Raw genomic sequence first — 27,605 nt, 5'->3', positions numbered from 1 at the left:
GTCTGTCTTCATATGAACCTATCCAGACACAGGATCATGGTTTGAGGCCCTTGTGCTTCCCCCACAAGAAGTCTGGAGGGTGGCAACAGAAGAGTGGGTCTTTTCTCTTGGCAGAAAACTACCCTCTTCAACCAGGCCTTGGGCTGATTAACATGCAATACCCTTTTAGATGTGTTGTGGCGGTGGGGTTACTGTTTTGTTTTTTGGCAGAAGTTAGGCTGCAGCTAGGAGCAGGGATACTGCATCATCCTTATTCCACTCCATGCAACCAGAAAAGAGGGTTGCGGGGCGGGGGGCAGTTCCTTGCTAGTTTTCATTAGGTGAAGATGCTAAGATAACACCATGTATGTCCTTCTGTGAATTGCCATTTCGAGATAATGCGCCTTATTAGCGCCATTAAGTATAAGTGAAAAATGAACGTGTGAAAATGGGTCTCATGTTGTGCATTGGGAGTCGGGAGGCAGGTCTCTACTCTGGACCAGTTGAACCCCACTGAGGTATACCCTCCTCCACTCCACCTCCCTCACTGAGGGGAAGAAAGAGTTGCTGAAGGGGAAATAAAATCCCGCCTTTTCTGCTCCACCCCGTGACCTAGGCTACCAACCACAGAGAGGACTGGGAGAGGGGATGAACGCGCGTCTCCCACCCGTTCCTTCCCACCCCGCTGCCCTCAACTTCTCCTCTATCCGGGTCACTCACTCAAGTAAAGTGGGAGAGAGAGACGCGCATGCCCGAGAAGAAAACTGGTAAGCGCGTCCTCGAGAGCTGCGCACGGGCGCGGCGGCGCGCTCTCTGTCGGAGGAAGCGCAGCAGCAGCAGCATCGAAGAGGGAGGGGCTCTCTGGGCTCTTTCCGAGGCGCTGCCGATCCGCAGGCTGGTCGTGCCTGGCTGGCCCTGAGCTCGCCTTCCTCTTGGCGGGGCGGGGCGGGGCGGAGGGGCGCCTGAGAGGAGCAGGGAGGCGCCGGTGGCCGCGGCTCTGATCCCGACGTGGAGGAGACGGTGAGTGCGGACGGAGGGAACCCGGGAGCCCATTCTGCCCTCGCTTTTGCCCTTTCCCCCTTGCCATAAGCTCCCCGCCCCCCATGCCGGGTGTGGCTTCCTTGTCCTTCGCTGCCCTCGCCACACTTGGTCTGAGGGGAGTCGTTGCCGCCCTCCTCTCGCCTGCTTCCTCTGCATCTAACCCCGGTCTCCTGCGCTCCTTTCTTACCCTCTATTGCCCATGAATGCCTCCCCCAATTATTGCAAGCTAGCCCCCCCCCCGTGCCCCATTTCTGTGGACCCTCTTCCTCCCCCCCCCACCTCGACCGATCCTTATCGACCTCTGTGAGCGGTTCGTTATCAACATCGTTTCTTCTTCTTCCTCTTTTATTTTTTAATTTAATGCGCGCACCGTCACGCAGTTGGAACCTCCATGGACAGAGGCAGTGTATCTTTCACTACTACATGGTGGGGGCAGACGACAGGGAGGAGGAGGAGGAGGAGGCTGCTATCTCCTGCTTTCATGCTCTGCTTGTGGGTTTTCCCGAAGGCACCTCTCTTGGTCACTGATGGAAATAGGAAGCTGGAATAGGTGGACATCTGATGTGGTCCATCTTAGCAAGGGAGTCTTCTTATTACCATCACCTGCTCAAGAGACTGTTGTGTCTGTCCTCCTTCTCTGCTTCCTGTTCAACCTCGGAAGGGCATTGTGTCCTAAGCCCTTCTTTTTGTCAATTCTTAGTACCTCTTCCCAGTGCCGGTGGCTCCCTTTTCTGCCCCCTTCATATCAAACCCCTTGAATCCTCTACTATTCCATTCCAGAGGAGATGTTGGCCTGCCCCTGACTGCCCCCACCCCCCACCTATGTGGGCAGCTGTGCCCTTCTGCCACCCCCCAACTCAAGAATCTACTGTCACCACCCCTTTTTTCCTTTTGCTGTCTGCAAGGGGGTGATGCCTTCACCAATTCCCTACTGTTGCCTCTCAACAGCATCTGCCTCTGTCCGCTCCCCCTTACTGCCTCCTACAAATATGTTACCAATGCTCCCCTTCGCCAGCTCCAGAACCAATTATTTTTCTTCCTCATTTTTCTCCTCTGCGTTGGCCTTGCTCCTTTTTAATGTGCGTTTTCTGGCCTTACTTCTGCCAGGCATTTCTTATCCTGATTATTTCCCCTGCTTCTAAAGCAACTTGTTGCCTTGCCTGTTTGCACACATCTATTATTCCTGTCCCCCCATCTCTTCTCACCAACCTTTCTATCCCCTTTCTGTTACATGTGCATCATTGCTGCTCTTTATTGCTTCTTTCTGCCCTTCTCCATTGCTAAGCCAGTCATTCCTTTCTTCCAGTTGTCCACCTTCCTTTTCATTTTTTTTATTGTGCTCTTTATACCATTTAGACCTGCCATATTGATACTTCATTTACCACTGGTCACTCTTATCTATGTTTCTTGTTGGCTTAGCCCTTATTTCTTGTACTTTCTCCCCTGTTCCATAAAGGCACTATGTGTGCCTCCGGTGTGATGGGAAACTGGTTTCTCCATCACATGAATGAGCCATGGCAAGTATTGGGTTTACCCACTCCCCTCTCCTGTTTGTGTGCTAGAAGAGGGGATTAGAAGCATCTGTGGCCAGTTTTAAACTCGCTCTGATGCCCTGTGATGTCCAATCTCAGGGCTCATCCACACTAATTTTCCTCCATACTTTCTAGGCACAGGTCCACGTTTTTCCAGTCTGTGTCTGAGCACATTTTTTTTGCCCCACCACTTCCCCTGCAAAAACCTGCTCTTTAATGTTCTCTGTAATCTGTAGAAAACCCTAATTGCTGTTTGTTCCAATTCAGCATTAAAGAGCGGGTTTTCCTGGGGAAAGTGATGGGGCAAAATAAAAAACAAAACAAAAAACCCAAACCACCACACTCAGACACAGACCAGTAAAGGACAGGGCAGACAGTAGGTGTGGATGAGCCCTCAGAGTTGTGGCTTGTTTAGTGACATCAAGCCAGGATCATATTGTGGTTCCAGATTGTTGCTTGTTCTGAAACCATAGTTAAAGCAAACTACAGTTTTAAACTGGCAGCAGATATTTCTAATTTCTTTCTGGCATTCTCACTGCTGCTTATTCATAGACTGAGAAACCAAGGTTCCCCATTACTTCTGATAGAATGATAATTCACTCTCCTCATCCAAAGAGGAGGAGGAAGAGGTGGTGGTGGTAATGGATGGGGTGGGGAGGATAATGTTTCCATTAGGGAAGAGGTGGAGTTCTTGACTTGTTTCAATTAGAATGTATAATTTCCTCATTGATTGGTGTGGATGGGTTTGTCAGCACAACGAAGTATGTCATAGGCACAGACACACAGGTTAAAGGAACCCGTGAGTTCATTCTCTGTGTCCTCCATGTGGATCCAAAAGGTAAATGTTTGCCTTAAAGTGGAAATGGAAAATAATCTTTAACATCAAGCTACTTGCATTCATATACCAACGTATCTGTTCTTTGCAGTTTGGGTAAGCTTGCATTTTGTAGCATAGGAATTAACTTTGGAAATATTTTTCTATTTTTCTGCTTCATCAGTTTACAGATTTCACCTTCCCAAGTCTTGAACATCAGAGTTTTAAGCGGTGGTAGATTAAAAGCAGAATTCTCTGCAATGTGATTTGGAAATATGCCCTACTGTGTTCAGAGGGGATTGTTCCTATGTGTTTAGGATTGCAGCCTAAGTTTCAAACCGCTTCAGTTAGTAAGTGTTTGCCTTCATCCCCACCATTACTTTTTATAAAATCCTCTTTTTGCTTTAATTCTAGCAATGCAAATAAAAGATGCTCAGTAAAAATGTTTGACAATTTATTTTCTTACCCTAAAAATACTTTTTCTGTTTTTTCCTGTCAGCATCTTCTGTAGAACAACAGATTCAGTTTTACAAATTTCCTTATGTAAAACATACATTCTTCAGAGAAATGGTACACTGTAGTGTTACAGAAGGAAATAAGTATAATTTTACCACTTTACATCATAGATTATGAAAACTCACTTGCTCATGCGTTATTTGGGTAAAAATGTTTTGCCTTTTCTAGAAGACCGTTTTAGCTTAAATTTAAATGTGGACATGTGCACTGTTTTCTCAGTCAAAGATTTAAATTGTTTTTCTGTGAAATTTTAAAATAAATAATAGAATGAATATCTTTCCATATAAGCCTAAGAACAGCTCCTTAAAGTCCCTCTTTCTTTGTTGTTGATATTATTTTTTGTTGTTTTTCCCAAGAAGTGTCCCAAAGCAACTTGCAAACTGATACAATCATTAAAACCAAGTATAAAAACCAGAATAAAATGTAAAACACACACACAGGCAGGTATAACTCAACCCACTCTTGGTAAAGATGAGTAAGAAAATGGCCACAAATCATGTTATAATGATAGTCGTAGGCTGCTAAATAATAAGGGATATTAAATACCGCAGCAATGCTATATGTTTGCTTTCAGTGCTTGAATACACACACACAGGTTCTGTGTGCCTTTTTACTTTTAAAATCTCTCTACTGAGAAATAGTAAATCAGGTCATTAAGCAAAACTTTTGTATTTCATACATGGTTTTGATTTTTAAAACTTAAAAGTACAATGAACCATTTCATTTCAAAACTCCTATGTGTATATTACTACTTTTTCTGTTGATGCAGTTTCACACAGTTTTCACAACCAGTCCTCAGCTCAAAGCAGTTCCATCAGTTTTTAGTTCTTCATTGCAAAAAGATTACAGGCAATCTTTGAATGCATAAAATTCCAACCTCTTGATTCAATCTATTAGTCATTTTGTTATATTATAAGAACAAAAAGTTCATGAGCCAATTTGTACCCAGTCATGGGTTGTGGTTCTCTTTAAGAACCTTGCAATTGTCAGTCTATTGTTATCTGTTTGTAAATGGAAAAACTGAAACAGAGGTCATTTAAGGTTACTTATGTCATCTCAGTTCAGCAGCCCATAAAGCTTGAAGCTAGTGTTCTGTTCTGTACTGTAGCTGTAACCTCCTTTTCATCGGATCATGCAATGTATTTTGCTGCATTGTAGATTTCTTCGTAGATCAGCATTTCTTTCTGTTGAAGGTCTTTTTACTAAAAATGTCACTTTGCAATCCTCCTTGTAAAGACAGAGTGTTTACAGAAAGCAGAAAATGCTGCTCTTTAATCGTAGCCTGATCCTTTAAGCAAATTATTTCAGTTTGTGTTCCCTTCTTCATCAGTGCCCCTCCCCTCTCAGTTTAAAGAAGATGCAATGCTGAATCGGGTTTCTAGAATTCTGTACTAAATTTCTCAGTTAACAGTTGGACCACCCCCACCCAAACATTATGTGCTTAACATAAAAAAACAAATATGCAGTAAATATTTTGGCTGCGGAGTCCTGCTTCTTGAGCACTAAATGTTCATGCAAAGTTAGCCTCTAACCAGAAAGAACGCCAAGATTTTTAAAAAAAAACCTACTGTAGTTAAATGGTATATAATTGGTTTAAATATAATGGTTTAAAGAAAGTTCCTCATTGCTCTGCTTTCCTACACATCTTCCAAACTGAAATGTTTGGGACTTGACTTGTGAAGTCACCTGTCTACGGAATGATAATACTGCTACTTATTTCTGTTCTCTCTTACAAACAACGTGGTGTCCTGTATCATTCCTGAAACTTTTATTGACTGACTAAAGTAATGGCCATCTAATATTTTTAACCTAAGGCCATTTCCAACCATTATAATATACAGTGGTACTTCGGTTTAGGAACTTAATCCGTTCCTGAAGTCCATTCTTAAACCAAAACCGTTCTTAAACCAAGGCGCACTTTCCCTAATGAGGCCTCCTGCTGCTGGTGCCCTTCCACCATTTGGTTTCCGTCTGTAGATTGAGATAAAGTTCACAAACCAGAACACTACTTCCGGTTTTGCGGAGTTCCTAAACCAAATCGTTCATAAACAGGACTATTCTTAAACCAAGGCACCACTGTACTTTTATGTATATAACTGAATATTTCTGATACTGTTCTCCTCCTACACCCCTCCCCCCCGCTCTATCTTTGATATCTGGCACATTTTGGGCTTATTGCTGCTATACCAAAAGCTGCTGATTTCCTAGATATATAGTCATTTTGATTTACCTTTTTCTTTTTCCCTAATATATGTATTCCTGCCCTGTGGGTGAACTACTTCATATAGTTCTTTCCCCCGTGCACAAACCAAACCCCCACAATCCCTGCTGGAAGCCATGCGTCGCAACAGGGCTGAGTGAGGGATAAAATTGCATGCCATGCCTTGTTCTCATTTCAGTCTGATATATATCGTGTAGACGTGCCCCAACTACAATGTAGCTAACTTACTGTTGTGATCCAGGGAAGGCCACAGGAGTTTGAAATATATTTTCTTTTCTTTGCCATGCCCTGTGTTCTTTTTGCTTCAGGACCAGTTATTGGAGTACTGATGATATTGTGGTAAGACACCTTGAGAATGTGACAAGGACTGGGGAGCAGAGAAGTCCCTACTTTTTAAGTGTTTTCAAGCTTAAGTGTGGAACTCCACTGAATTATTGATTTGTATATGTATGTTTTATGAGGCATATATCTTCATTTTGTAATTCTAGAGAATATCCAGCTGGCTGATATAATTTGGGCAATACTTTAAAATGTACATTGTTGACTGTTAATGCACACTGGGAGAAATATTGATTAAATCAATATATTTATAAATATTTATTTATTTTCCTAAACATTGTTTCCTTGGAAATTGAAACCAGCAGAATATTATTGAAAGCTATTCGCACGGCTTCTACAAACACCATTTATTAAACTGATAGTACCAAACAACACATTTCGAATAACTTTCATTGTTAAACACACCAATAGTAAGTACTTCTGTAAAGTTTTTTACAGTTTGTAATGTTCAGAGGGGTCCGCAATTTTGGCCTGGCCTGAGCCTTGCTAGCCAAGACTCTAGGACCAGATTTGCCCCTACACATCAGTGCCCTGCCAGCCTTTCCTGCAGGCTTACTGATTTCACTGTTCCAAATGAGATATGCCATGTGCCTCATTAACAAAGCAACTAAGCAACTTCCACCCTCTCCAGTTCTCTCCTCTGATTGTTTGTAAGAAGTAAAAACTTCTTTGTTCAGTAGCACTTATTTCCAAATCAGATTGCAGCCTCAGCATACAAATAAGTGATCTTGTTTAGCATCCTAGGTTTCTTCATGGACTATTATATGTGATCAAGATATATGAGGCTCAGCTCTGGCTGCAAACTTTGGAGGGACCAAGGTACAGGGTGTTCACAGTGGTAGCTCTGTTTCTGTGGAACTTGCTTACTGGAAAAACTTGTCATTGCTCCTCCTTGATGTCCTTTTAGAGACAGAACAAATAAATGTCATTCAGCTGCTTGTGAGTGCTATTTTGGCCACTATAGTGATAAAGCTTCATACAAAACTATATTTTATCAGTCATCTGAATAGATAGAAACACAATTGTAGAGTTGGAAATGGATCCTAAGGGTCATCCTAGTCCAACCCCCTGCAATTCAGAAATCTCAAATAAATGACAAGTTCTCACACTTGAATGAATGGTCTCAGGGTGTTTTTTTTTAAAAAACTACCTTCCCACAGATCTTTTTCCTGCACATGATAACTAAACATTAAAACTTAAAGTAAAACAGTACCGTACAATTCTCTTGTTTTCTCTTTAGGCAGACTCCTGCTTCAAGTCTGGAATACAAATTAAGGAAGGTTGCTTTGAGTGGACAATGATTAGAGATACAATGAAGGCGTGGAGTGACAGTCAGTCAGATCTTTACAGCAGTGACCTAGAAGAAGAGGAAGAAATGATTTTTGGAGAAAATGAAGAAGACTTGGAAGAGATGATGGATTTAAGTGACCTGCCTACCTCACTCTTCGCCTGTAGTGTTCATGAAGCAGTGTTTGAAGTTCAAGAGCAAAAGGTAAGACATGGACCAAACTAGTGTTGATCTATTAAAATGCCTGTAAAAAAAGTGTGCCTTTATATCTTACACTGGTAATTTATCTGATACAGGCAGCTTTAAGTTCACATGACCCAAATACACATATGATATTGCTTTGTTTTTTATGAGGGGCCAGATAAGAATAGATTATGCAGAAAGGGAAGTGAATGGGAAATGTTCGGTATTGTACTGAGCTTTTTTTTAGTTCCAGACAGTGGTCTGGAAGAATCTTCTACAGCTTGGTTGTTCAACTGGTGGGTCTGCATTGGCACCCACTATTGAGTTGCAACAGTAACACTACCACCCAAAAAATAATATGGAAAAAAATAAGAAGTAGATCCCCAAATGCATGGTGTTTTGAGTACTACTTATTAAATCAGCCATGTGCATAAGAGTGGTTTGGCCTGTCATATCTTGTTTTATGGGCATACATACAGTCCCTTTGCTCCTCCCTAAGATATGATAAACATTTCCCAGCTTAAACAGAGAAGCTCCTTCTTATATTAAGCGCATCTTGTATGAATGCACAGGTAGAATTTCCCTCTTCATTTCAATGGAGAGGACAACATGTGCCAGGTATGGATACTTGTAAACAAACCCACTCTTGCAGAAACTCCATGTGCTTTTTAGATTACCTCAAAAATTTCATCTAACTTGCTCATACTTTTGCATTAACTACTTGTTTAGAAAGCAAAGATTGTGATTGCTATGTAAATCAAGAAACAGAGTTGGCATTGCTTACAGTAATGAGCAGCAGTTGTATGGTTTATGCATTGCAATCCTATGCAATCCTTGCTGCAGTTGTTGAGATTTGGACCAGTGTAAACATTCATAGGATTGCAACCTTAAACACGGGAAGGCCAGTTTGTTCTGCAAACAATTTTTATGAGGTATCCAACATTTCAAACCTCATAAATATCCCCACAGAATTTTAATAGCTTGCTGAGGGCTGGCAGAGCCTATTTCATTACCGTGCTGGGCACAAAGGGGGGATGGAGCTCTCCATACACACACCCTTAGCCAGCTCACTCACCTGCATGAAGTACCTGGTTGCCTATAGCAAGGCTGCACATTTCTTTTTGAAGAAAACCAAGGCAGATAATGAAAATATCAAAGCTGCTGAATTAGTCACACACCAGGCTTTAGAATACGCCTTGGAACTTAGATTAGCTTCTATAGCATTTTAGAATGGCTCTCTCTGGGTCACTTTAACTTCCTATAATTTTGGCAGAATAGAATGCTTTGAAGAAACAGGTTTTGGATAAGCAAATAGACCTCTTCCAAGAGTGTGAATGCTGTTACTGAGATCTGATCCTGAAGTTCTCAAAATCATTTAAATATTGAACTGCTTTTTAAATTCTTCTCCCTCTCTGTCATCTTTCTTTAAAACAAACATATATTTATTCATGTAGAGGGAGTAAAACACTATTATTACTTTTCATTGTCATGGCAGTCCTAGAGTAAGGTAGATCATGCGTAAGCAGGCATGTTTCCATGACAGCTCTGTGCAAGGCTGAATGTGTTCCTGGATTAATATAGATTTACATTTTTATAATATGTGTTGCTGACAAAACATGGGGGTTTTTCTGCTGGTATCAAGTGTTGTGTGAAATACTGGATTTTAGATAAGCTTTGTGTGCTACAGATCTCTCATGTGGATTTTTAAAAAGGGAATAAAGACTTGCCTTTTAGTGTCTTCTTTTTTCTAGTCTGTTTAAAATGTGATTCGTCACAATTTAAATAGCCTTAATACTGTTCCCTAGAGTTGGGTTAATCTTTCATCTATTTCAAACAGAATATCTTAAAATTGCAAACATACAATAAAATTGAGTGTAACAGTTGTTGGGTAAGTATTTGTAAACGTCTAGACTCTGGAATCAAAGTTTTAAAAGCCCAGGCACCCTGCTTCCTATTCCCTACCTCTTTTTCCCCACGGGCTGTAATTTAGGTTGACCAGAATTCCATCAGCTGGTGGGTGTTAGCTGGGTTCAGACACACTATTTCCATTCCAACAAACCATCCTTTTTTTGCAAAAGTAATGAACATGTGGTCCCACTCCCCCCCCCCAAAAAAATCTTTTCCTTCTGTCCTCATGTTTGTAAGGAGTGTTTAAACCACAGTTTCTCTGTTGGGACATCATGATTTAACTGGGGAAACTGATTAAATAATCAGAAAGTATCTGCAGCTGGGCACACAAGAAGGGAGAAGGGAGCTTGTTGTTTGTTCCTGCTCTGAAAAACCATAGTTTCTTGGAACTGAAATGTAGCTTCTGCAGCTGGCTGATATTTGTGATGCCCAAAAAAAGCTTTTAAGCAGAATGGCAAGTCTACAATTTCACTGACTAAAACTGTTCATAATATGGTTCATATACAAATCAGGCTGAATTATATTGTTCTGAATTACAGTTTCCAGTCTTGTGTTTTAGATTTCTTTTTTGCAGTTAACAGAGGAGCTAACATGACCTTTAATGTTGAATAAGCACCAGTTTTTCTTAATTTCTGATATATCAGGTGTTAGTTTTAACATCTGATCAGCATTCAGTTTTGCTGAAATAATGTTAGCTACTAATATTCACATCTGTTTATGGAGATGTTTCCATAACACCATTCAGTCTTATGCACAGTCTTATATTGCAGTCTTGTATTATTCACACTTACCTGGGACATACTTATGGGTGGACATGCATAAGATTACACTATGAGAAACTTAAACCTGACAGTTTCAGATACCAAATTAAATATGGTAGTATTAAAGAATACAAAAGGAGTAGTTTTGGTGAGTGCTGACACACACACACACACACCCCCCCATGTTAGAAAGGAAATATAATCTGCTGAGGAGGAGAAGAAATAGTGTAGTCTAGAATGGGAGGTATTTTTGCTTTGTTTGAAGCTCTTGGAGGCATTAAAAGATTAGGAAAGGAATCCAGTAGGGAAGATATACTATGCATCCTATCTAAATGAAGAAGAGCTCTCTAGAGTGAGAGATAAGCATCAAAAAGGTGACATTCGAAACTGCAGTGGGATGGGGTTTGAATGCTTATAATTTCAGGGTCAGATGTTTTAGGGTTAGAGTTTATTAATTTCATAAAATTGCTTGGTTGGAAAACAAACAGCAGTTTATAAAAAGGGAGAGGACTCTCAAACCATAGGGCCATGGGAACAAGCCTGGGTGGGAGTATCTGTGTGTTTTTCAGTAGCATGGTGGGGTGGTGGGAGTTGCCTCGCCTGATGGCTGAGTCATTGCTGCCTCCTGCAGTGCAGTGGGGAGGTTGGTGTGGGGCAAATGCACCAGTGTTCCTGCCAGTACATTTGAACCATGACCTCTTTCCTTCTGCCTTGCCATTCACCTTCCCAGAAAGCAGTGGCAACTCAGCTGCCAGGAGATCAGGTGAGTGCCACACCCCAACCATGTTATTAGCTACTGTTTGAAGAAGGAGAAAAAGAGAAACTGGTCCTATCATCAAACTAAAAAACTTAAAAAAAAATGCACGCAAGGAAAGGGGAATTGAGAGTAGGTCATGTGCAGAGATTAACACTTGTCTACTTTTCTTTGTTGTATATACAGTGTTGTAATCCACACGGAGCATCTGGGATTGAGCAGAATAAAAAGCTGAAAATACATGTATTTATTGAACCATTGTTGCTGAAAATGTGCTGTGCAACTATTGGATGTGTTGTGTAGCTAAACCCACACCACCTTCTGAAACTATTTTTTCTTATGTTTGACCTGCTTATTTTGAACATCCTTTGATTTTTAAATTTGAGGGAAATATATGTTTAAGCAGGTTACAGAAGTTCCAACCTGTGGGTGGATAGGTCTTGTCAATCCAACTGTTGCATTTTATCAGTTTTTAAAAGCTGGTCATTATCTGAGATTTCTAGTTTACTAGAAAATCATGGATACTTACAGGTCTGACCCCATCATGGAAATACTTATCTCTTCCTGCCTTGCATTCTGCGTAGAGCTCATCTGCTATGTAGCCAAGCTCTGTGCAGTTGTTGTTTCTGGCTCACTGCATAAAGCATAGGAGGCAGGGACCCATCCCGGGAATGCTTCACTGCAAAAATAACCCGGTATGATTATTTTGGTCTTGTTTCCTATAATCCTTATTATCTCATCTCAGTAACTGCCTGATATGTTATCCCATAAGCCTGATCTATTCATTTGGCTGCCTCTGCATGTTCATTTCCCAATGTTCTGAAAAACATGGTGACTTAACAAAATTGTGCCTCCTTTGCACAAGGTCATCTTGGGCAAATGTGACCGGAGATGATGTAGTGCTGTGTGTTACGCTGCATACTTTTATTTTATTGCAAGCACTTCTCTCAATTTACAATTCACAGCCCCCAAACCCTGACCTTGGGGGGCCCTTCTGTGCCAGAGTTCTATGGCTTAAAGGGGGTTAAATAGTGAAATAAGATATTTATTTTTGGCAGCAAGTAGCCCTAGGCATCCATAAATGAGAATTTCTTTACCTCAGTGGTTCCAGCAAGGGCATATTCAATAGGTGTGTGTTTAGATTCCTGGGGCCCAAAATATCCCAGGGGAAAACTAAAGCATCTTTCCATCCCCAGGAAAAGGAGCTGGCAACATGTTGTCATATTAGGTATGCATATAATTTTTAAAGCAGCTTACTTAACAGCTCTTGGATAGAAGAGAGAATTATGTAATAGCTGATCTAATAACATTCCTATTGCTGCTTGGGTGGGTGATGGTAAATGCAACTAACTAAAAGATGCCTGCTCTCATGAGGGGGTGATTTGTTTTCTTAGTAGACCTTTCTTTTTCAAAGTTTGCACCCAGTGGAAGTGAAATAGTTCAGTATCTTTTTAAAAGGTGCTTATTTCTAGTGTGGTATGTTGAAGATAGTATGTTGCTGGATGGGATTTTTTTTGCATTCTGATGAGGTTTTTATTACCTTGTTTAGCTGGTTCTTCTAACAGTTTCTTGAATTAAATTTATTATAAAATTAAACATCCTTGCAGAGGTCAGTTTTATTGGCTTAAAGCAGGGGTGGCTAACCTGTGATCCTCCAGATTTGCTGGACATAAAACCGGTCCCTTACTATTGGCTGGGGCTGATAAGAATTGGTCCAACAACAGCTGGAGAGCCATAGTGTAACCATTCTGGTTTAAAGAGTTTTGTGTACTGCTATTGAGTGCTCACTGGAAGGACAGATCCTGAAGCTGAGGCTCCAATACTTTGGCCACCTCATGAGAAGAGAAGACTCCATGGAAAAGACCCTGATGCTGGGAAAGATTGAGGGCACAAGGAGAAGGGGACAACAGAGGATGAGATGGTTGGACAATGTTCTTGAAGCTACCAACATGAGTTTGACCAAACCGCGGGAGGCAGTGGAAGACAGGAGTGCCTGGCGTGCTCTGGTCCATGGGTCATGAAGAGTCGGACACGACTTAACAACAACAACAACAATACTGCTATTGCATGCTGCTCTGTTTTAAGCAGAATTCTTGACTACAGTGGTACCTCAGGTTACAGATGCTTCAAGTTACAGGCGCTTTAGGTTACAGACTCCGCTCACCCAGAAATAGTACCTTGGGTTAAGAACTTTGCTTCAGGATGAGAACAGAAATTGTGATACAGATGTGTGGCGGCAGCGGGAGGCCCCATTAGCTAAAGTGGTGCTTCAGGTTAAGAACAGTTTCAGGTTAAGAACGGACCTCCGGAACAAATTAAGTTCTTAATCCAAGGTACCACTGTACAGCCTGTCTTCTCACTAAAATTTGGAAGAGCTGCAGCCTGTTAGTGTAGACCAGGCATTGGAAACCTCAGGCCTGTGACCCTCACTGACCCTGCTCCAAATCCTTCTCAAGTTTTGTTTTGTTTTTTGCCTGGTTGGAATGTGTTATTGAACTGTGATAATTACTTATTCTTGTTTGGATGGAGAGATGGAGGAACAGCAGATAGAAACCTCAGACTTCCCTGTGTCTGGAATGTAGCCTGCTTTACAAAAGTGAATCACATCTGTTGCTCTGCCCAACTTTTGTCTCCCTTCCCCCCACCCCCACCCCCAGCTAGCATGTGGCCCTCAAGCTGAAAACCCTGGTGCAGTTAGTGTTGAGCAAGATGGACTAATGGTGTGATGATATACTACTTGTGTTTCCTATCTAATGCTGGCTTCTTCTATGGAGCAATGTTACCAAATCCTTGATAAAAGAATATTTCATCTCCTAGTGAATGTGTATCATGCTTGTCTGGTGCAAGGTCTGTATACTTGCTCAATGCGTGTGGGATGCCTGGTCTCTACATTTCATTCATTTGGATCCACCAGCAATTCCATCCCCAGCAATTTCCATGTGGAAATGCATAGCTTCAACTCTGTTGCCTTCTCTGATTCATTAGCCTGACATTCAATTTTAAGTGAAATGCAGGCAGGGAAGTTTTTAAACCCAGGAATGGGAACCTGTGGCCCTCCACATGTTGGACTCCAACTCACATCAGCCGGCATGACCAAAGGTCAGCAATAATGGGAGGTGTAGTCCAGTTATTTATGGAGGGCCACTGGTTTCCCACCCCTGGATTAACTCTTTACCCTCCACACCATTTTTCTGATCATGGGTGTCCCACAGGGTCAGGAGGGTATTCGAGTATCACTAGCATAACATATGACCTGTGTGTATGATGCCAGTAAGTGGTAGGACCGTTCTATTACATCACTAACCATATTAAAACATCTACATATAAAGGGGGCTTTCTTGTTTCACTGCCCTCACAATTTGGGGACTGGCAGCCCAGGAGACGGCATTTTCTGTGGCAGCTGCTAAGTTGTGGAATTCCCTCACCACAGAGGTGCATCTGGTACCTTATGCAATTTCCCTCATGTGCTGAACTTACACGCATCTACCCTGGCCTTTGGCATGTGACAAATGTTTTTAGGACCCATCCTATTATTCTGTTTCTTTTAAACTGGTTTTAGTAGTGTATTTTTAAATTGCTGTACCTTGTAGTGAAGTGTGGGCAAGAAGTTGAATGAATAATGATAGGAATACATGTACAAATTGCCTGCCTGTTAGCAATGTTTTGTAAATATCTATATCTGTTGACACTATTGGATGTATGAATTGTTATTGCTAGATCCCTGCAGCTTTTCTAGCTGCCTCATGTTCTAAACTTCTAGTAAAAAATGAGTCAGATGAAACTACTGTGGCTGCCTGGTGAGTCATCAGTCAGCAGAAATACAAGGTCATCAATGAGACTGAACTCATTCAGAGGGATGGTGGCTTACTGAGTCCTATGAATATGCTTGATTTTTAAAATACCAGTTCTTCTACAGCATTTTAAAAACTATCAGTTGCCTTCCCATGTAAGTAGCGTGGACACAACACATATTATTAGCTTTCAATCACATTATTTACTAAAAAGTTATTCTCGAGAAAGACCTGAGTGCCTGTGTGGTGTATTGGTTAAGAGCGGTAGTCTCGTAATCTGGGGAACCGGGTTCACGTCTCCGCTCCTCCACATGCAGCTGCTGGGTGACCTTGGGCTAGTCACACTTCTTTGAAATCTCTCAGCCCCACTCACCTCACAGAGTGTTTGTTGTGGGGGAGGAAGGGAAAGGAGAATGTTAGCCGCTTTGAGACTCCTTAAAGGGAGTGAAAGGCGGGATATCAAATCCAAACTCTTCTTCTTCTTCTACTTAAATTCTCCACCCATTTGAAAAAAACTCATTTTAGCCTTTTGATCTACAGCAGGAGTGGTCCAACATGCAGGCCACATGCGATCCTCAAGGCCTTTTTTAACGGCCATTTCTAAGTACCAGAGGAGCGACGCTAGTGGCAATGGGAGTCCCAACATCCAGGATCATCCCCCCACTCCATTGACCACCAGCAGCAACGAATTGCTGCACTCCGGCGTCCTTGGAAAGTCCCGCCTCCTTAGTTTCCCTGCCGTGGGTGCTCCAGGTGATGGGACGGCGGCCAGACTTTTGGTAGCGGGGGTTCCTCCTGATCGCTGTGGCAGGGGTTCTCAAATGGTGTGACGCGCCACACTGGTGTGGCAGGAGAGGATGGCAAGTGTGGTGGGAAGATTCAGGGGCAATCCAAGTAGGATTTAAACATTCCAGTATGGTATCGTATCGTATCATAAGATTATTTTTGGGGAATGTACAACCAGAAACAGTATCCATGTCTTTCTTCAAGAGCATTGGCTATTCTTCTACAATTCCGCATGACATATTGTTGTGAACAGGGATTTTCAACTCTGACAAATACGAAAGATCAGAAGAGAGAAAGGCTTATTTGTGTTGATGAGGAGATGATATTTTGTCGCAAATTAGACCTAATATAAATATGATTACCCAGCAAAAGTAAGATCACACACCTCATTGAGTTTGCATACATCCTTAAGGTACATATTTAAGAGGCTTGTTTATAATTATACTTGGGAATGATTCATCTTATGTATCTGCATTGTTTTATACTTTCTGGATGTCCCATGATCATATTATAAAGTAGTTGTGTTCTATGTTATAAATCAAGCACTGCTAGGAGTTGTTTCTTTTTGTTTTCAATATATTTCTTACCAATAAAAGGAATGGTGTGGCATGAACAAATTTTCATTCCGAACGTGTGGCATGGAGAAGAAAGTTTGGGATCCACTAGTCTAATCCCTGTTAAAGGAGGGGGGAGATAGACAAGACAAAAACAACAACAGGAAGCAAAAGAAGAGGCAAAGCCTCAAAATATCCCTGAAAGATAAAACTTTATCAGTAGTAATAGGCGCTGTGAAACAATAAGATGATCAATATATTTCTGTTGATGACAGCCTTCCTCAGGGGCACTTCACAAGATTAAGGTTCTGTCAAACCAGAATTCAAATCCCTGGCTGAGAAAAGATTTGATTACCATAAATCACTATCTCTTGGCTTCAGTGCTTTATTTCATAGGATCCCCGTGCATACAAATGAGATTATCAAATAGTCACAGATGAAAAGTTCATTGTGAATGTAAAATCCATAAAAGGAAAACCCTGAAGGTGGAATCCCCCCACCCACTTTGTTTTGAAGTATGAAAAAGCTAGTTAACTGTAAAACACTTTGCACCTTTTCATATCCTCGTATGTGAAAGACATTGAGATTGGCCACTAGATGGCCCTGCAAGCATTACATTATATACACTCTTTTGTTGAATATAGCTCCTATTTACATAAATATGAGGCAGTCGGTTTTGTTTTTCTACTGATGCTCAATACAGGTGTAGGTAGAACTCTACTAAAGAACATCACCAACTTGATTTTGTAGTGCTAACCTGCAGTAGTAAACTTTGAGGAACCTTAACAGCAAAAATGCTCTGTTTCAATCCCTAGGAACGGTTTGAAGCTCTCTTCTCAATCTACGATGATCATGTTACATTCCAGCTATTTAAAAGCTTTAGAAGAGTAAGGATAAATTTTAGCAATCCAGAAGCAGCAGCAAGAGCACGAATAGAACTTCATGAGACAGACTTCAATGGGAAAAAACTCAAGCTGTATTTTGCCCAGGTATGCATGCATGTTTGTCAAGATTTGTATCCTGTCTTCCTATCCAAGGTGATATCTCTCTTCCATATTATCCAGGTGTGAAGCACCTTATCTGTCTTACCCCTTTATTAAGCCTTCTATGTATTTTTCCAGTAGCAATTTAAACACCTGATGGCAAACACTGCCTGTCTTTTTGACCTGTTCTATTCTAGACCAGAGACAAAAGTGAGCAGGCAACAAATGTAATTTTTACCTTTTGTAGAATAGCCTCATTTCTACATCCAGACAAGCAAGAGACATTATAGATGACCATCAAGATGACCATCCAACCTCTGCTTAGAAATCTCCAGTGAAGCAGAGTCCACCACATTCCAAAGGAGTCTATTCCATTGTCAAACAACACTTACCATCAGAAAGTTTAGTCAGGTGTTTAGTCAGAATCTCCTTTTTTGTAACTTGAATCCTTTGGTTTAGGTCCTACGCTCCCGAGCAGGAGAAAACAAGCTTTCTCCATCTTTCACGTGACCAGCCCTTTAGAAATTTGAAAAGGGCTATAATATCTCCTCTTTAGCTTTTTTGCTGCTGCACCACACTGTTGACTCATGTTAAGCTTGGATCCTTTTCACATGAACTACTGGCAAACCAGGGGTCCCCCCCCCCCCATTTAATATTTGTGCAGCTGGTTCTTCCTGCCTAAGTGTGGAACCTTACAGTTGTCCCTCTTGAAATTCATTTTGTTAGTTTGGGCCCAGTTCTCCAATCTGTTAAGGCCATCTTGAATCCCGAGGCTGTCTTCTGTGGCATTAGCTACCCCCCTTCAAATTTGATGAGCATCCCCCCATCCATACATCCAAGTTATTCATAAAGATATTGAACAACAATGGACCCAGGCCCGAACCCTGTGGCACCCTACTTGTCACCTTTTTCTGGATGAAGAGGAACCATTAGTTACCTCATCCAGCCCATATTTTACCAGCTTCCTCGCAAGAATATAATGGGGGACTTTGTCAAAAGCCTTAGTGAAATCAAGATACTCTACACCCACAGCATTCCCCTGACCCACCAAGCTTGTAACTATAAAAAAAGGAAATGATATTCATCTGGCATGACTTGTTTTTGAAAAACCTATGCTGGGTCTTAATAATCACATCATCTTCTAAGGAGACATTTGCCTGCCTCCAGTCTGCAGGGACCTCACCCAGTCTCCAAGAATTCTCAAACATTATATATTATTTAGTGCAACCCCAACCACAACAGTTGGTGGCCATAAGGCTATGTTTTCCTTTCAGAAAGGAATGTACACAAGCCAGTATGTTCCTTGCAGATGTTTTATGAGCTGCTGTACTTCACTATAGAGGGTTAGGGCTCTATGCACTCAATGCTTTTTTTAAAAAATATAAAACTCTACTCTTAGAAAGTATTGTTCCTGAGACCTGCATTTCTCTTACCTCATACAATTATTCATTTTTTGTCTACTATTTGTGTTCATTTTATTCTAGCTTCAGTAGTGAAGAAGAGGAGTAAGAATCCAAACAGGGCATGACTTCCCTCCCACCACCACTGGACTTCTTGTTTGGCCATCACTGGCTTTTTTATTTCATCAGAAATCAATCATACACTTCACAGCCATAAGCACTAGAAACACTATTGTAAAGAAGAAAATACTGCAGTCACATACCATATATGTCCCTGCACTTAATTGCAGCACATGTACGACCATTTAATTAGTCATGAGGCTGGGGATCTAGTCCTTGCTTAGCCAGTGATTCAGTGGATAGCTTTGAGCAGATCCATGGCTGTAAAATTGCATGGTAGTGGCCTCCCCAGCTGGAAGAATGGATGAGCTAAGACCTGAAAACCATTCTGTAGTACATTTGTAGTGTAGGCATTTCATAAGAGCTTAGTCAATGTATTCTATACTGACGGCATGGTCAATGTTTAACTAAAATAGCTACAGGGAAGGAAACTGTGCGTTTAGTATCTGGATTCCTTCTCCAGTCAGTGAAAGAGGTGAATTGTGTGGCTAGGCTAGAAAAACAGTTAAGAACTATCTTTCAAGAGAATAATGTCCTCCTCTTACTGTTTTGACTGCATTTGTTTTCTCAGGTTCAGGTGCCCAATGAAGTGGGAGACAAATCTTACCTCTTGCCACCACAGCCTGTCAAACAGTTCCTGATATCGCCACCTGCATCTCCACCAGTAGGATGGAAGCCAAGTGAAGATGCCACTCCCATGATAAACTATGACTTGCTCTGTGCTGTTTCAAAATTGGGCCCTGGTAGGAATGCTTTTTTTCTGCCTTGCTTTCTCCATTTCTATATTAGAAAAAAATGATAGCAGCAGGCTTGTAAACTTCCACTTGCCTGGTAGCCTGTGACACATAAAAATGGTCCCGAGATGACTATGAAAGGAAACTTTTTTTAAAAAAAAGCTTTGCTTTGTTTTGGGACCACAAATGACTAATATGCGTGAGGGTTGAGGGGGCTACCATAAACGTCTGTAGTCTAATAACTTTTGTGAACTTTTCTGTCTGCAATAAAGGACTATAGGTAAAAAGAATAATTTTGGTACAGAATGTAAACGGAATTCCATAACCACAAAACTTAACGATGTGAAGTTGGAATGGATTGTTTAAAATTTGATTCTGCACAGTTTGAGCAGATTGATTTCCTGCTCCCCAGTGGTGCTGGTTGTTGGCACCACAAGTTGGAAGTTGCTTTGTTTGTGAGGCAAAAAAGGGACTGGGAGCAAGTGATGTTGAGTAGGTCATTTCTACTCAAATTGTCCTGTAGTTTTGATACACTGTTTAGAATTTAAGAGGGGAGATACAGATATCTAGATATACAGTGGTACCTCAGGTTACATACGCTTCAGGTTACAGACTCCGCTAACCCAGAAATAGTGCTTCAGGTTAAGAACTTTGCTTCAGGATGAGAACAGAAATTGTGCTCCGGCGGCAGCAGGAGGCCCCATTAGCTAAAGTGGTGTTTCAGGTTAAGAACGGACCTCCGGAACGAATTAAGTACTTAACCCAAGGTACCACTGTATAGATGTATATAGATATAGATACACACACACATGCACCTTTTATAGTGTGCTGTCCACCATGCTAATACAATAATGCTGTAATTTGTCCTACCCTCTAGGGGAGAAGTATGAGCTTCATGCAGGAACAGAATCCACTCCCAGTGTCGTCGTCCATGTGTGCGAAAGTGAAACAGAAGAGGAAGATGAAATTAAAAATCCCAAACAGAAGATAGTGCAGACGAAGCGCCCGGATCCGCCACCCACATTAATAAATGAAACCAAAACTCTTGAATGTACGCTAGAGGTAGGGGGTGGGATGCACTACTGAATTTGAGGCTCTCTGACAACAGCAGTGAGTGGTAAATGTTTGCATTGCTGTGTGACGCATAACGGCAAAAGACTTCTCTTGTAGTCGTCTCGCATCAGAAAGACTATAGATGCCAACGTTTTGAAGAGCACTTTAATTTTAAGGTTAACTCCCAAGATGTAGCAAATCCACTGGGTTTCAAGTCCTAGAATACTAGGAAGGTGCCATTTTTGGAATGTGTGTTACCATTTTCTTGGTGTTCAGAAGGCAGAAAGGAACTTGGCTGCTGCCATCTCTATATGGGTTACCACATGGTTTTGTATGTGAGTCTCATGTATATTTTTGTGTGCTGATGTATAACATGATCTGAGTAACATGATGTTCTAAGTAATATATTGATGAAATATAAATGTAATGTACAATGTACATTGTTATCAGTAGAAAAATCTCAAACTGGTTTGGGGTGATAGAACCAAATTTCCAAACAGGTTTGCTTTTGTGATTTTTGTTTTTCCTTAGAAATGCCATAGTTGTGTGTGTTGAATTTCAAGGTACTCTTGTGAATTGACGTGAGGCAAAAGACAACATTGGAACTGTGATAGGTTGTCTTTCTGCTCGTTGCACCTATGAAATGCAAACTAGGAAGCTGCAGATTATGAACTGACTCCCTCTTTGGCCCGTGTCTCCTAATTTTTCTTAGCCTGTGTCTGTCTCCAGCTGTGACTGTCCCAAGTGCAGGATTTATTTTCTGTGTTTATCTTGTATCTCTAGCAGCAGGATTCATACAGCCAGGAAGGGTCCTACATCCATATGGCTCTTCAAAAGCTTAGCGCCAGAGTGTTGCACGTCTTGTCCAGCCAACTGGATTCCTCAACTGGATTCTCCAGGATGTGGTATGCAAAAGTGCACAGCCACCCCCTACAGCAGTGACAGTGTAGACGTGCCCCTGTGCAGGTCTGGAAGTATATATCCCATTTTTTCTTTTCCCCATTTCCTCCTAAAGGCTCAGACTGGTTTGTGCCCCTACATAGCAGGGTGGATTTGATTTGATTTAAATCAAATCAAGTTAAATCACTATTTAAATCACTAGTCAGTAAGACTTGATTTAAATCACTAGTCAGTAAGACTTGATTTAAATCACTTTTTTACAGAAAGATTCATTCTTGCTGGTATAATCTTAATATTTACAACCAGATGAAGGTTTCATTTTTGGAATAATAAATTTTCAGAGTACTTTTTACAGTTATATCAAAAATTACTGATTTGGTTATACTGTTAGAAATACATAGACAAATAATTATGAAATTATTGTTTATATTTGAACAACTTTTCTGCTGTACTTTATTGGAAGGAGAAAAATAATCATTTCCTCAATAACAATTTAAACAATTTATTTACTAAAACAATAACATTATAGCATATGTATCCATGTTTGTTAACTGATGTGGTTAAACAATTTAAAAAAACAACAACAGACTGAGTTTTAGCACACATTAAAAACTTAAAACAAATCCTTCTTTCCTGATGAATAGCCTTTAGACTATAATGTAACTTAAATAGAAAACTATCTTTAGAAATATTTTTCCTCCAAAAGCATTTTATTTTAAAAATCCGATTTAACTAAAAAAAAATCCAATTTAAATGAAAAAAATCCGATTTTTTTATTTTTATCCACTCTGCTACATAGTCTTCTTTGCTGAGCTATTACAGCCCTCCCACCCTTCAACTGTCCTACTTCTTGACACCCAAGCCCTCTTCAGACCCCTTTTGGTTCTCTTTGCAGAGAACATTGATTTAGCAGGTTTGGGGGAGCTTCTGCTGGAATTGCTTGCTTATTGCCTGAGCTTTCCTTCCTTCCTTCCCTCTCGCCCTTTGCATTGAATCTTCTATCCCTACTACTTCTTAGGGAGGGAGAAGAATGTGCTGCAGGAAAAGTGTTGACCACCCAGCTGCCTAGACTTGACAAATAAGGCTAGCCTTGTTTGTTATGCCTTTTCTTAACACTGTGTTTCCCACCTTAGCAATTTTCAGCAAAGTAGCACCTTCAGATGCCAGATATTTTCCGTAACACTACATAGCTGGTACTTTTTATGGTTGAACTAAATGAAAGAATGGAGGGGGTGGGTGGGAAGTATATGTTGGATTCTATTTTATCTATAAAACCATCAGCTCTACCAAATTTGCTAAAACCAAGAGTATTACAGCACAAGCTTTTGTGGACTACATGCAAATTTGCTGGGAATTGTGTTGGATCTCAGTGAGGAAGGACCTCTCTCTTTATGCCCAGTGTCGGAAACCGCTTTTCTTCCTGCTCCACTTTATCTGACATACGTAGGGGGGGGAGTGTGTTCAAGTCTCTGCACCAGGCTATGGAAACATTCAGAAGCAGTTTGAATCGCTTTTGCTTGAGACTCTTTGGAGCCAAATACACGGCAGAAAAATTATACAGGTTTCAGTTCTCTACATCTGTCAGAAGCCACAGAGAAAGAAGAAGCCACCAATAATGGCTAGCCGCTAACATCAGTCCAAATGACCCCTTATTTATAGTGATTCAAGGAAGTCTGTACCACTTCAAGCTTAAGCAGGACTTTGTCCTACTAGTGAGTGAAGACTGTCTTTGCTCGGGACCAGGTTTTAGGGGTACAGTGTTGGAGGTGGACCAGTAAGTCCCATTTAAAGCTTGCACAACGCTAAAATTTACTGGCTGGCCTTGGGCCAGTTATACTTTCTTCATGGGCTACCCCAAACTCTTTATGCACATGTAAAGTTGAATATAGTGGAGAATAAAGGCAGTTGCTCTTTTACCAGAATAAATCTTAATTCTTGCCTGTTTATTAAGAACCAAGGCAAAGGTACTTATCACAGAAGTTGTTGGTTCCCTAAAATATGTTGTAAGGCGTTTTCCTCTCTTCTGTTAGCATTTTTTAAAAAAAAAACATCTTGATAACATTTGTTCTAAAGAAAAGTAGAATTTGGTTCTTTCCAATAAATGATCCATGTTTACTGCGGTGTGCTCAGAACAGAGTATTAAGTCTGTTTTTGCATGATAAACTTAGGAGGTGAGGAAATCAATTCCTGAATGTGAACCATGATGATATCCAGGTGGTATAGCTTTGTTTGTGGGTCTTTGAAACCCTCTATACCTCAACTAGATTCCCGGTAGCTGACATTCACCTTCTCTTCAGGAGTCCTAATCTCTTCATTAGTGAAGCTGCAAGATGTATTCTTTTATAGGTTTATGTACAATAGCGAGATCACCTATAAATATATACTTAACAAAATTGCCTGGTACCTGTCAATTTTCTAGGCGAGCTGTTTCCTAAGGCAGCAGAAAGAGGATCTGCCCTTGGGGCCAAATCTGCTTTCCTGAAAAATGTTCCCTCATTGCCAGTGCAGAGGTGAGAGAAGTGTAAAGAGACCAATATTTGAAGCGGCGAGGTATGCTGGCAGGCTGCTTTAGAGAGTGAGGATTGGGGTGTTAGGCTGCCACGCCTTCTGCTTTCCAGGGCTGTCCCTGTCATTAGGCAGAATGAACCCTCAGTTGGCAGATGATTGGAGGCAGTGGTGGCAGCCACCCTCCATGTTTCTCTTGACTCCTCCCTTGCCATTCCCTTCTGTGTGCCACATGTCCTGTGCTGCACCTCCTGAACTAGCCTGCTGCCCGCAGGTGCGGAGGGCATTATTCTGTCGCTAGTGTTGAAATAAGATCCAGCTGTCAGCCTAGTTGTCTTGTGCAGATGGGATGGGAGGGGAAAACTCCACCCTGTCCTTTGCCTCAGGCAGCAAAATGCCTTGGCCCATAAATTGTACTTTCTCGGAGTGGTTTCCTGATAGTTGGGGACCAGGGCTATAGAACTTGGAGAATACTGTGCTTTTCATAATGAAGTGTCAAATCACGAGACGTGTTTTACAGCCTGGTATTGCTATAGATGATGGTCAACAGTGTTTTTCAAAAAGGACAAATAAAACATTTTGCCATTTATGTGCCTTGTTTTTTCTCTGTGAAACAGGAGGGAAGGAGACAGAGATGACCTATGAAACCACAGTCTATTGTGAATTTCGTCTGGCTGAGCCTTGCTGCAATTTTCATTTTCATTAGCTTGTGCAGGAGAACTTGGCACATTTTGCCCCCGTGTTAATTAGCATGGCAGAGATATTCCCTCTTGAGCCTCAAATGTCTTGAGCTGGCCTTCCTGGGAAACATAAGAAGGGCTTCAGAGATGAACAGAGGTAGGTGGGTTAGCAGTAGGCCAGGCATTATACTGTGTTTCCTGTCCACCACCAGAAAAGAGGAGCACGGTTTGCATACTGGGAATAATACTGGGAATGTGCTACCTGTTAAAACACTGGCTGTACAAGCCTATTTCCAGAACATTAAAACAGAAGTTTTACCAATAAGCAGTATAAAATTTGCAGTAATGAATCACGGAAGAGTGTTTCATCCCGAAGGACCCCACCATCCCTTCCCCACAAAGGTTTTGTGCCCTTCTACCCTTCCTTGGAGCTAGTGCTCTTGTGTGCTGAACCATTTCTCCAGCAAAGGCCTGAAGCTGTTCCTACTTAATTGATTTCAAAGCAGGTGATGTGATCTCTCTCTCTCTCTCTCTCTCTCTCTATATATATATATATATATAGATTTCATACACTGACATAATTTTTTCCTTCACTGGGAGACAGGTTTATCTAGTGATAGGGGAGGTGTGTTTGTTTAGGTAACTAAGTGTTTCGAAAGTTTCAAGGTGGGGTGAGGGTAGGAAAGAACGGGTTCCAAATCTTGTTAATATGAGCAATCAACATAGCAAAAAGTAATTTCCCTATTTACTGTTTCCTGTGTGGGCTTTTATTGCAACTTCAAGGTGTTATTCTGCTACTTTGTCATTCATACTTGAACAGTGGACCTTCTACTAGGGCTAGGAATGTCTGGGCCAAGCTCAAATCGAGCTAATTCACTTTTGGTAGAATTTTGCTCACTCATGGACCCTGATCCTTTAAATTGGGGTGGGGAGCCACTTTTGTCCGAAAAGCTGGGTCAGGAAATGGCGCGCCCTCTGCAGGGCTTCCATTCAGTGCTGTTTAAATTCAGCACTGAATGAGAACCCCGCTGCTTTCACTAGGGATCGGATCCACTTGGGAATTCTGATCCCCGTCAGGCTTGCAGAGTATAAGCAACACCCAATGCAAGCCCCACTGCAAAGGAACAATTGAAAATACGTGGTGTAGCATTCAAAGAGCCTAACAAATCATTAGAATAAATAATTTTTCCTTCCCCAGTTGGTTGCTTCCCATGTGATTAAGTACCCGCTGATAGAAATGTATACACAACTGCCTCTCTGCAGCCAAGTATGTGGTTTGCATTTCTAAATCACACACTTGCATTTCAGACCGCAGAGTTGTCGTTGGAGGATGCAAATATTATACCAGGGCTAGTGTACATAATCAGCTTGGCTGCCAATCCCACAACATGTTGCTTCTTCAGATCCTTCTGTAAAAACTCTTTTCTAATCCTCTCCTTGGTTTGTTAAACTTCGTTCCCAGTTGCCTGGGGAACATTATACATTATCATTTGCCCTCTTCTAGTATGGCAATAATGATGTGCAACCATCTTAATTAGTTATCATTCTACTATTTTTTTTTAAATAAAAAGTCAGCTGGTCTGGGCATCTGTGGCCTGAAGACCTAGGTGTGAGTGTGCTAAATTAGTATCCATTTCCCTATGAAAGATCATCATCCCCCTCTGATCTTCCTCTGGCTTCACCGACAGCCTTCCCCAAATCCCCAAACTGGTGCCCTCTAGATTTTTGGTTCAAAGCTCCCATAATCCCCACCCAGCATTCTCAGTGGTCAAGAGATTTTGTTGAGCTTTTTTTAGGAAAACCCCAAATGTATTGAGTTGTGTTTTTTTTACCCCCAAAAAACCAACGTGATTTTTTTTTATTGACTTGCCTAAGATCCAAGACAAAGCGCCGCTTTTCAGAATTTCCCCCTGGAATTTCCAGATGTGTGACTGCCCTAGTGTTATAGGAACTGCAGTCTGAAATATCTGGAAGAAACCAGGTTGGAAGGATGTCTAGGTAATCTGTGCCATATCAAATCAGTTACCTTTGCAACTCCCTTTTTTGCTAATACTTCACCCAGCTTAAGGGATCTACTGTATAATGTATAGGTTAGGGACAACAGCATGGTGCAGGAGGAGTTTAAATCTCCCCTGGCATCAGAAATCAGAGCCTGTCTGCACCTGTTTTGAATTGGGAACATAAAAGAGGATTGTGAGATCTGATCATGAATCTCCAGGGTCTTGGGGCTAACCTTCTCCGCCTGTGAATAGCACATTTTCGGCTGCTGGCACATGTCTACAAGCAGATGGGAGTGACGGCAAGAAGAGAACTCTGGGCCAATCTACGCATTCAGCAGAACCAAATCAGTATACAGTTTTTATGGTCTGTGCCACTTCAGGCTGTAGGGAAAGGGGTAAACACATGTATGAATGTTCTCTGAATTGGGGGCGGGGTGGCCTGGGGTAGAATCAGCACTGTATGTCAAGCTAATTTGTTTTCCTGACTTGCTAACTTTGAGTGAGTGAGGCTCACCAGACATGCACCAGACATTTAAAGCACATTTCCCAGGATTTTTTTTGGGGGGGGAGGAGTAATGTGCTTTAAATGTATGGTGTTTGTGTGACCATTGTGATTCTGTAGGAAGTGTCCCCTCACAAGGGGAGGAGAGGGTTAAAGAGCCTTTTGACATCTCTCTCCCTTTGTGGGAGGGAGTCAGGAGGCAAATAAAGTGAAGGTTACCTGCCCTTCAGCACTTCCTCTTTTTGAAGTATGACCTGGGTT

At 41.5% G+C, this 27,605-nt stretch overlaps 1 protein-coding gene across 3 annotated transcripts; it reads left to right on the top strand.

Annotated features, from left to right (window-relative positions):
* The first annotated feature begins 663 nt into the window (after window positions 1-663).
* On the top strand, window positions 664-24,751 carry RCAN3 (RCAN family member 3). Of its 3 annotated transcripts, XM_081019571.1 has the most exons (6): window positions 664-999; window positions 3,551-3,716; window positions 7,683-7,934; window positions 17,283-17,456; window positions 19,542-19,713; window positions 20,582-24,751. In XM_081019571.1, the coding sequence occupies exons 3-6, from the start codon at window positions 7,740-7,742 to the stop codon at window positions 20,788-20,790; spliced, it is 750 nt and encodes a 249-aa protein (XP_080875697.1). In that variant the 5' UTR covers window positions 664-999; window positions 3,551-3,716; window positions 7,683-7,739; the 3' UTR covers window positions 20,791-24,751. The 3 variants fall into 3 exon arrangements, with proteins under 3 accessions (XP_080875697.1, XP_080875696.1, XP_080875695.1); XM_081019570.1 differs by lacking the exon at window positions 3,551-3,716 and having other exon boundaries at window positions 7,687-7,934; XM_081019569.1 differs by lacking the exon at window positions 3,551-3,716 and having other exon boundaries at window positions 666-999.
* The last annotated feature ends 2,854 nt before the right edge of the window (window positions 24,752-27,605 follow it).

The sequence above is a fragment of the Podarcis pityusensis genome (genome assembly GCF_964106645.2).
Source record: "Podarcis pityusensis genome assembly, chromosome: 8".
Classification (NCBI taxonomy): Eukaryota; Metazoa; Chordata; class Lepidosauria; order Squamata; family Lacertidae; genus Podarcis; species Podarcis pityusensis.
The sequence above is the reverse complement of the archived record's forward strand: the minus strand, read 5'-3'. Positions and strand labels throughout refer to the sequence as shown.

Bases quoted from the DNA above. Each gene is read 5' to 3' on its own strand.
- RCAN3 (XM_081019570.1), top strand. From the start codon at position 7,740: ATGATTAGAGATACAATGAAGGCGTGGAGTGACAGTCAGTCAGATCTT. The intron at 7,935-17,282 runs GTAAGACATGGA...TTCAATCCCTAG, and splicing joins TTGAAGTTCAAGAGCAAAAG to GAACGGTTTGAAGCTCTCTT. The intron at 17,457-19,541 runs GTATGCATGCAT...TTGTTTTCTCAG, and splicing joins TCAAGCTGTATTTTGCCCAG to GTTCAGGTGCCCAATGAAGT.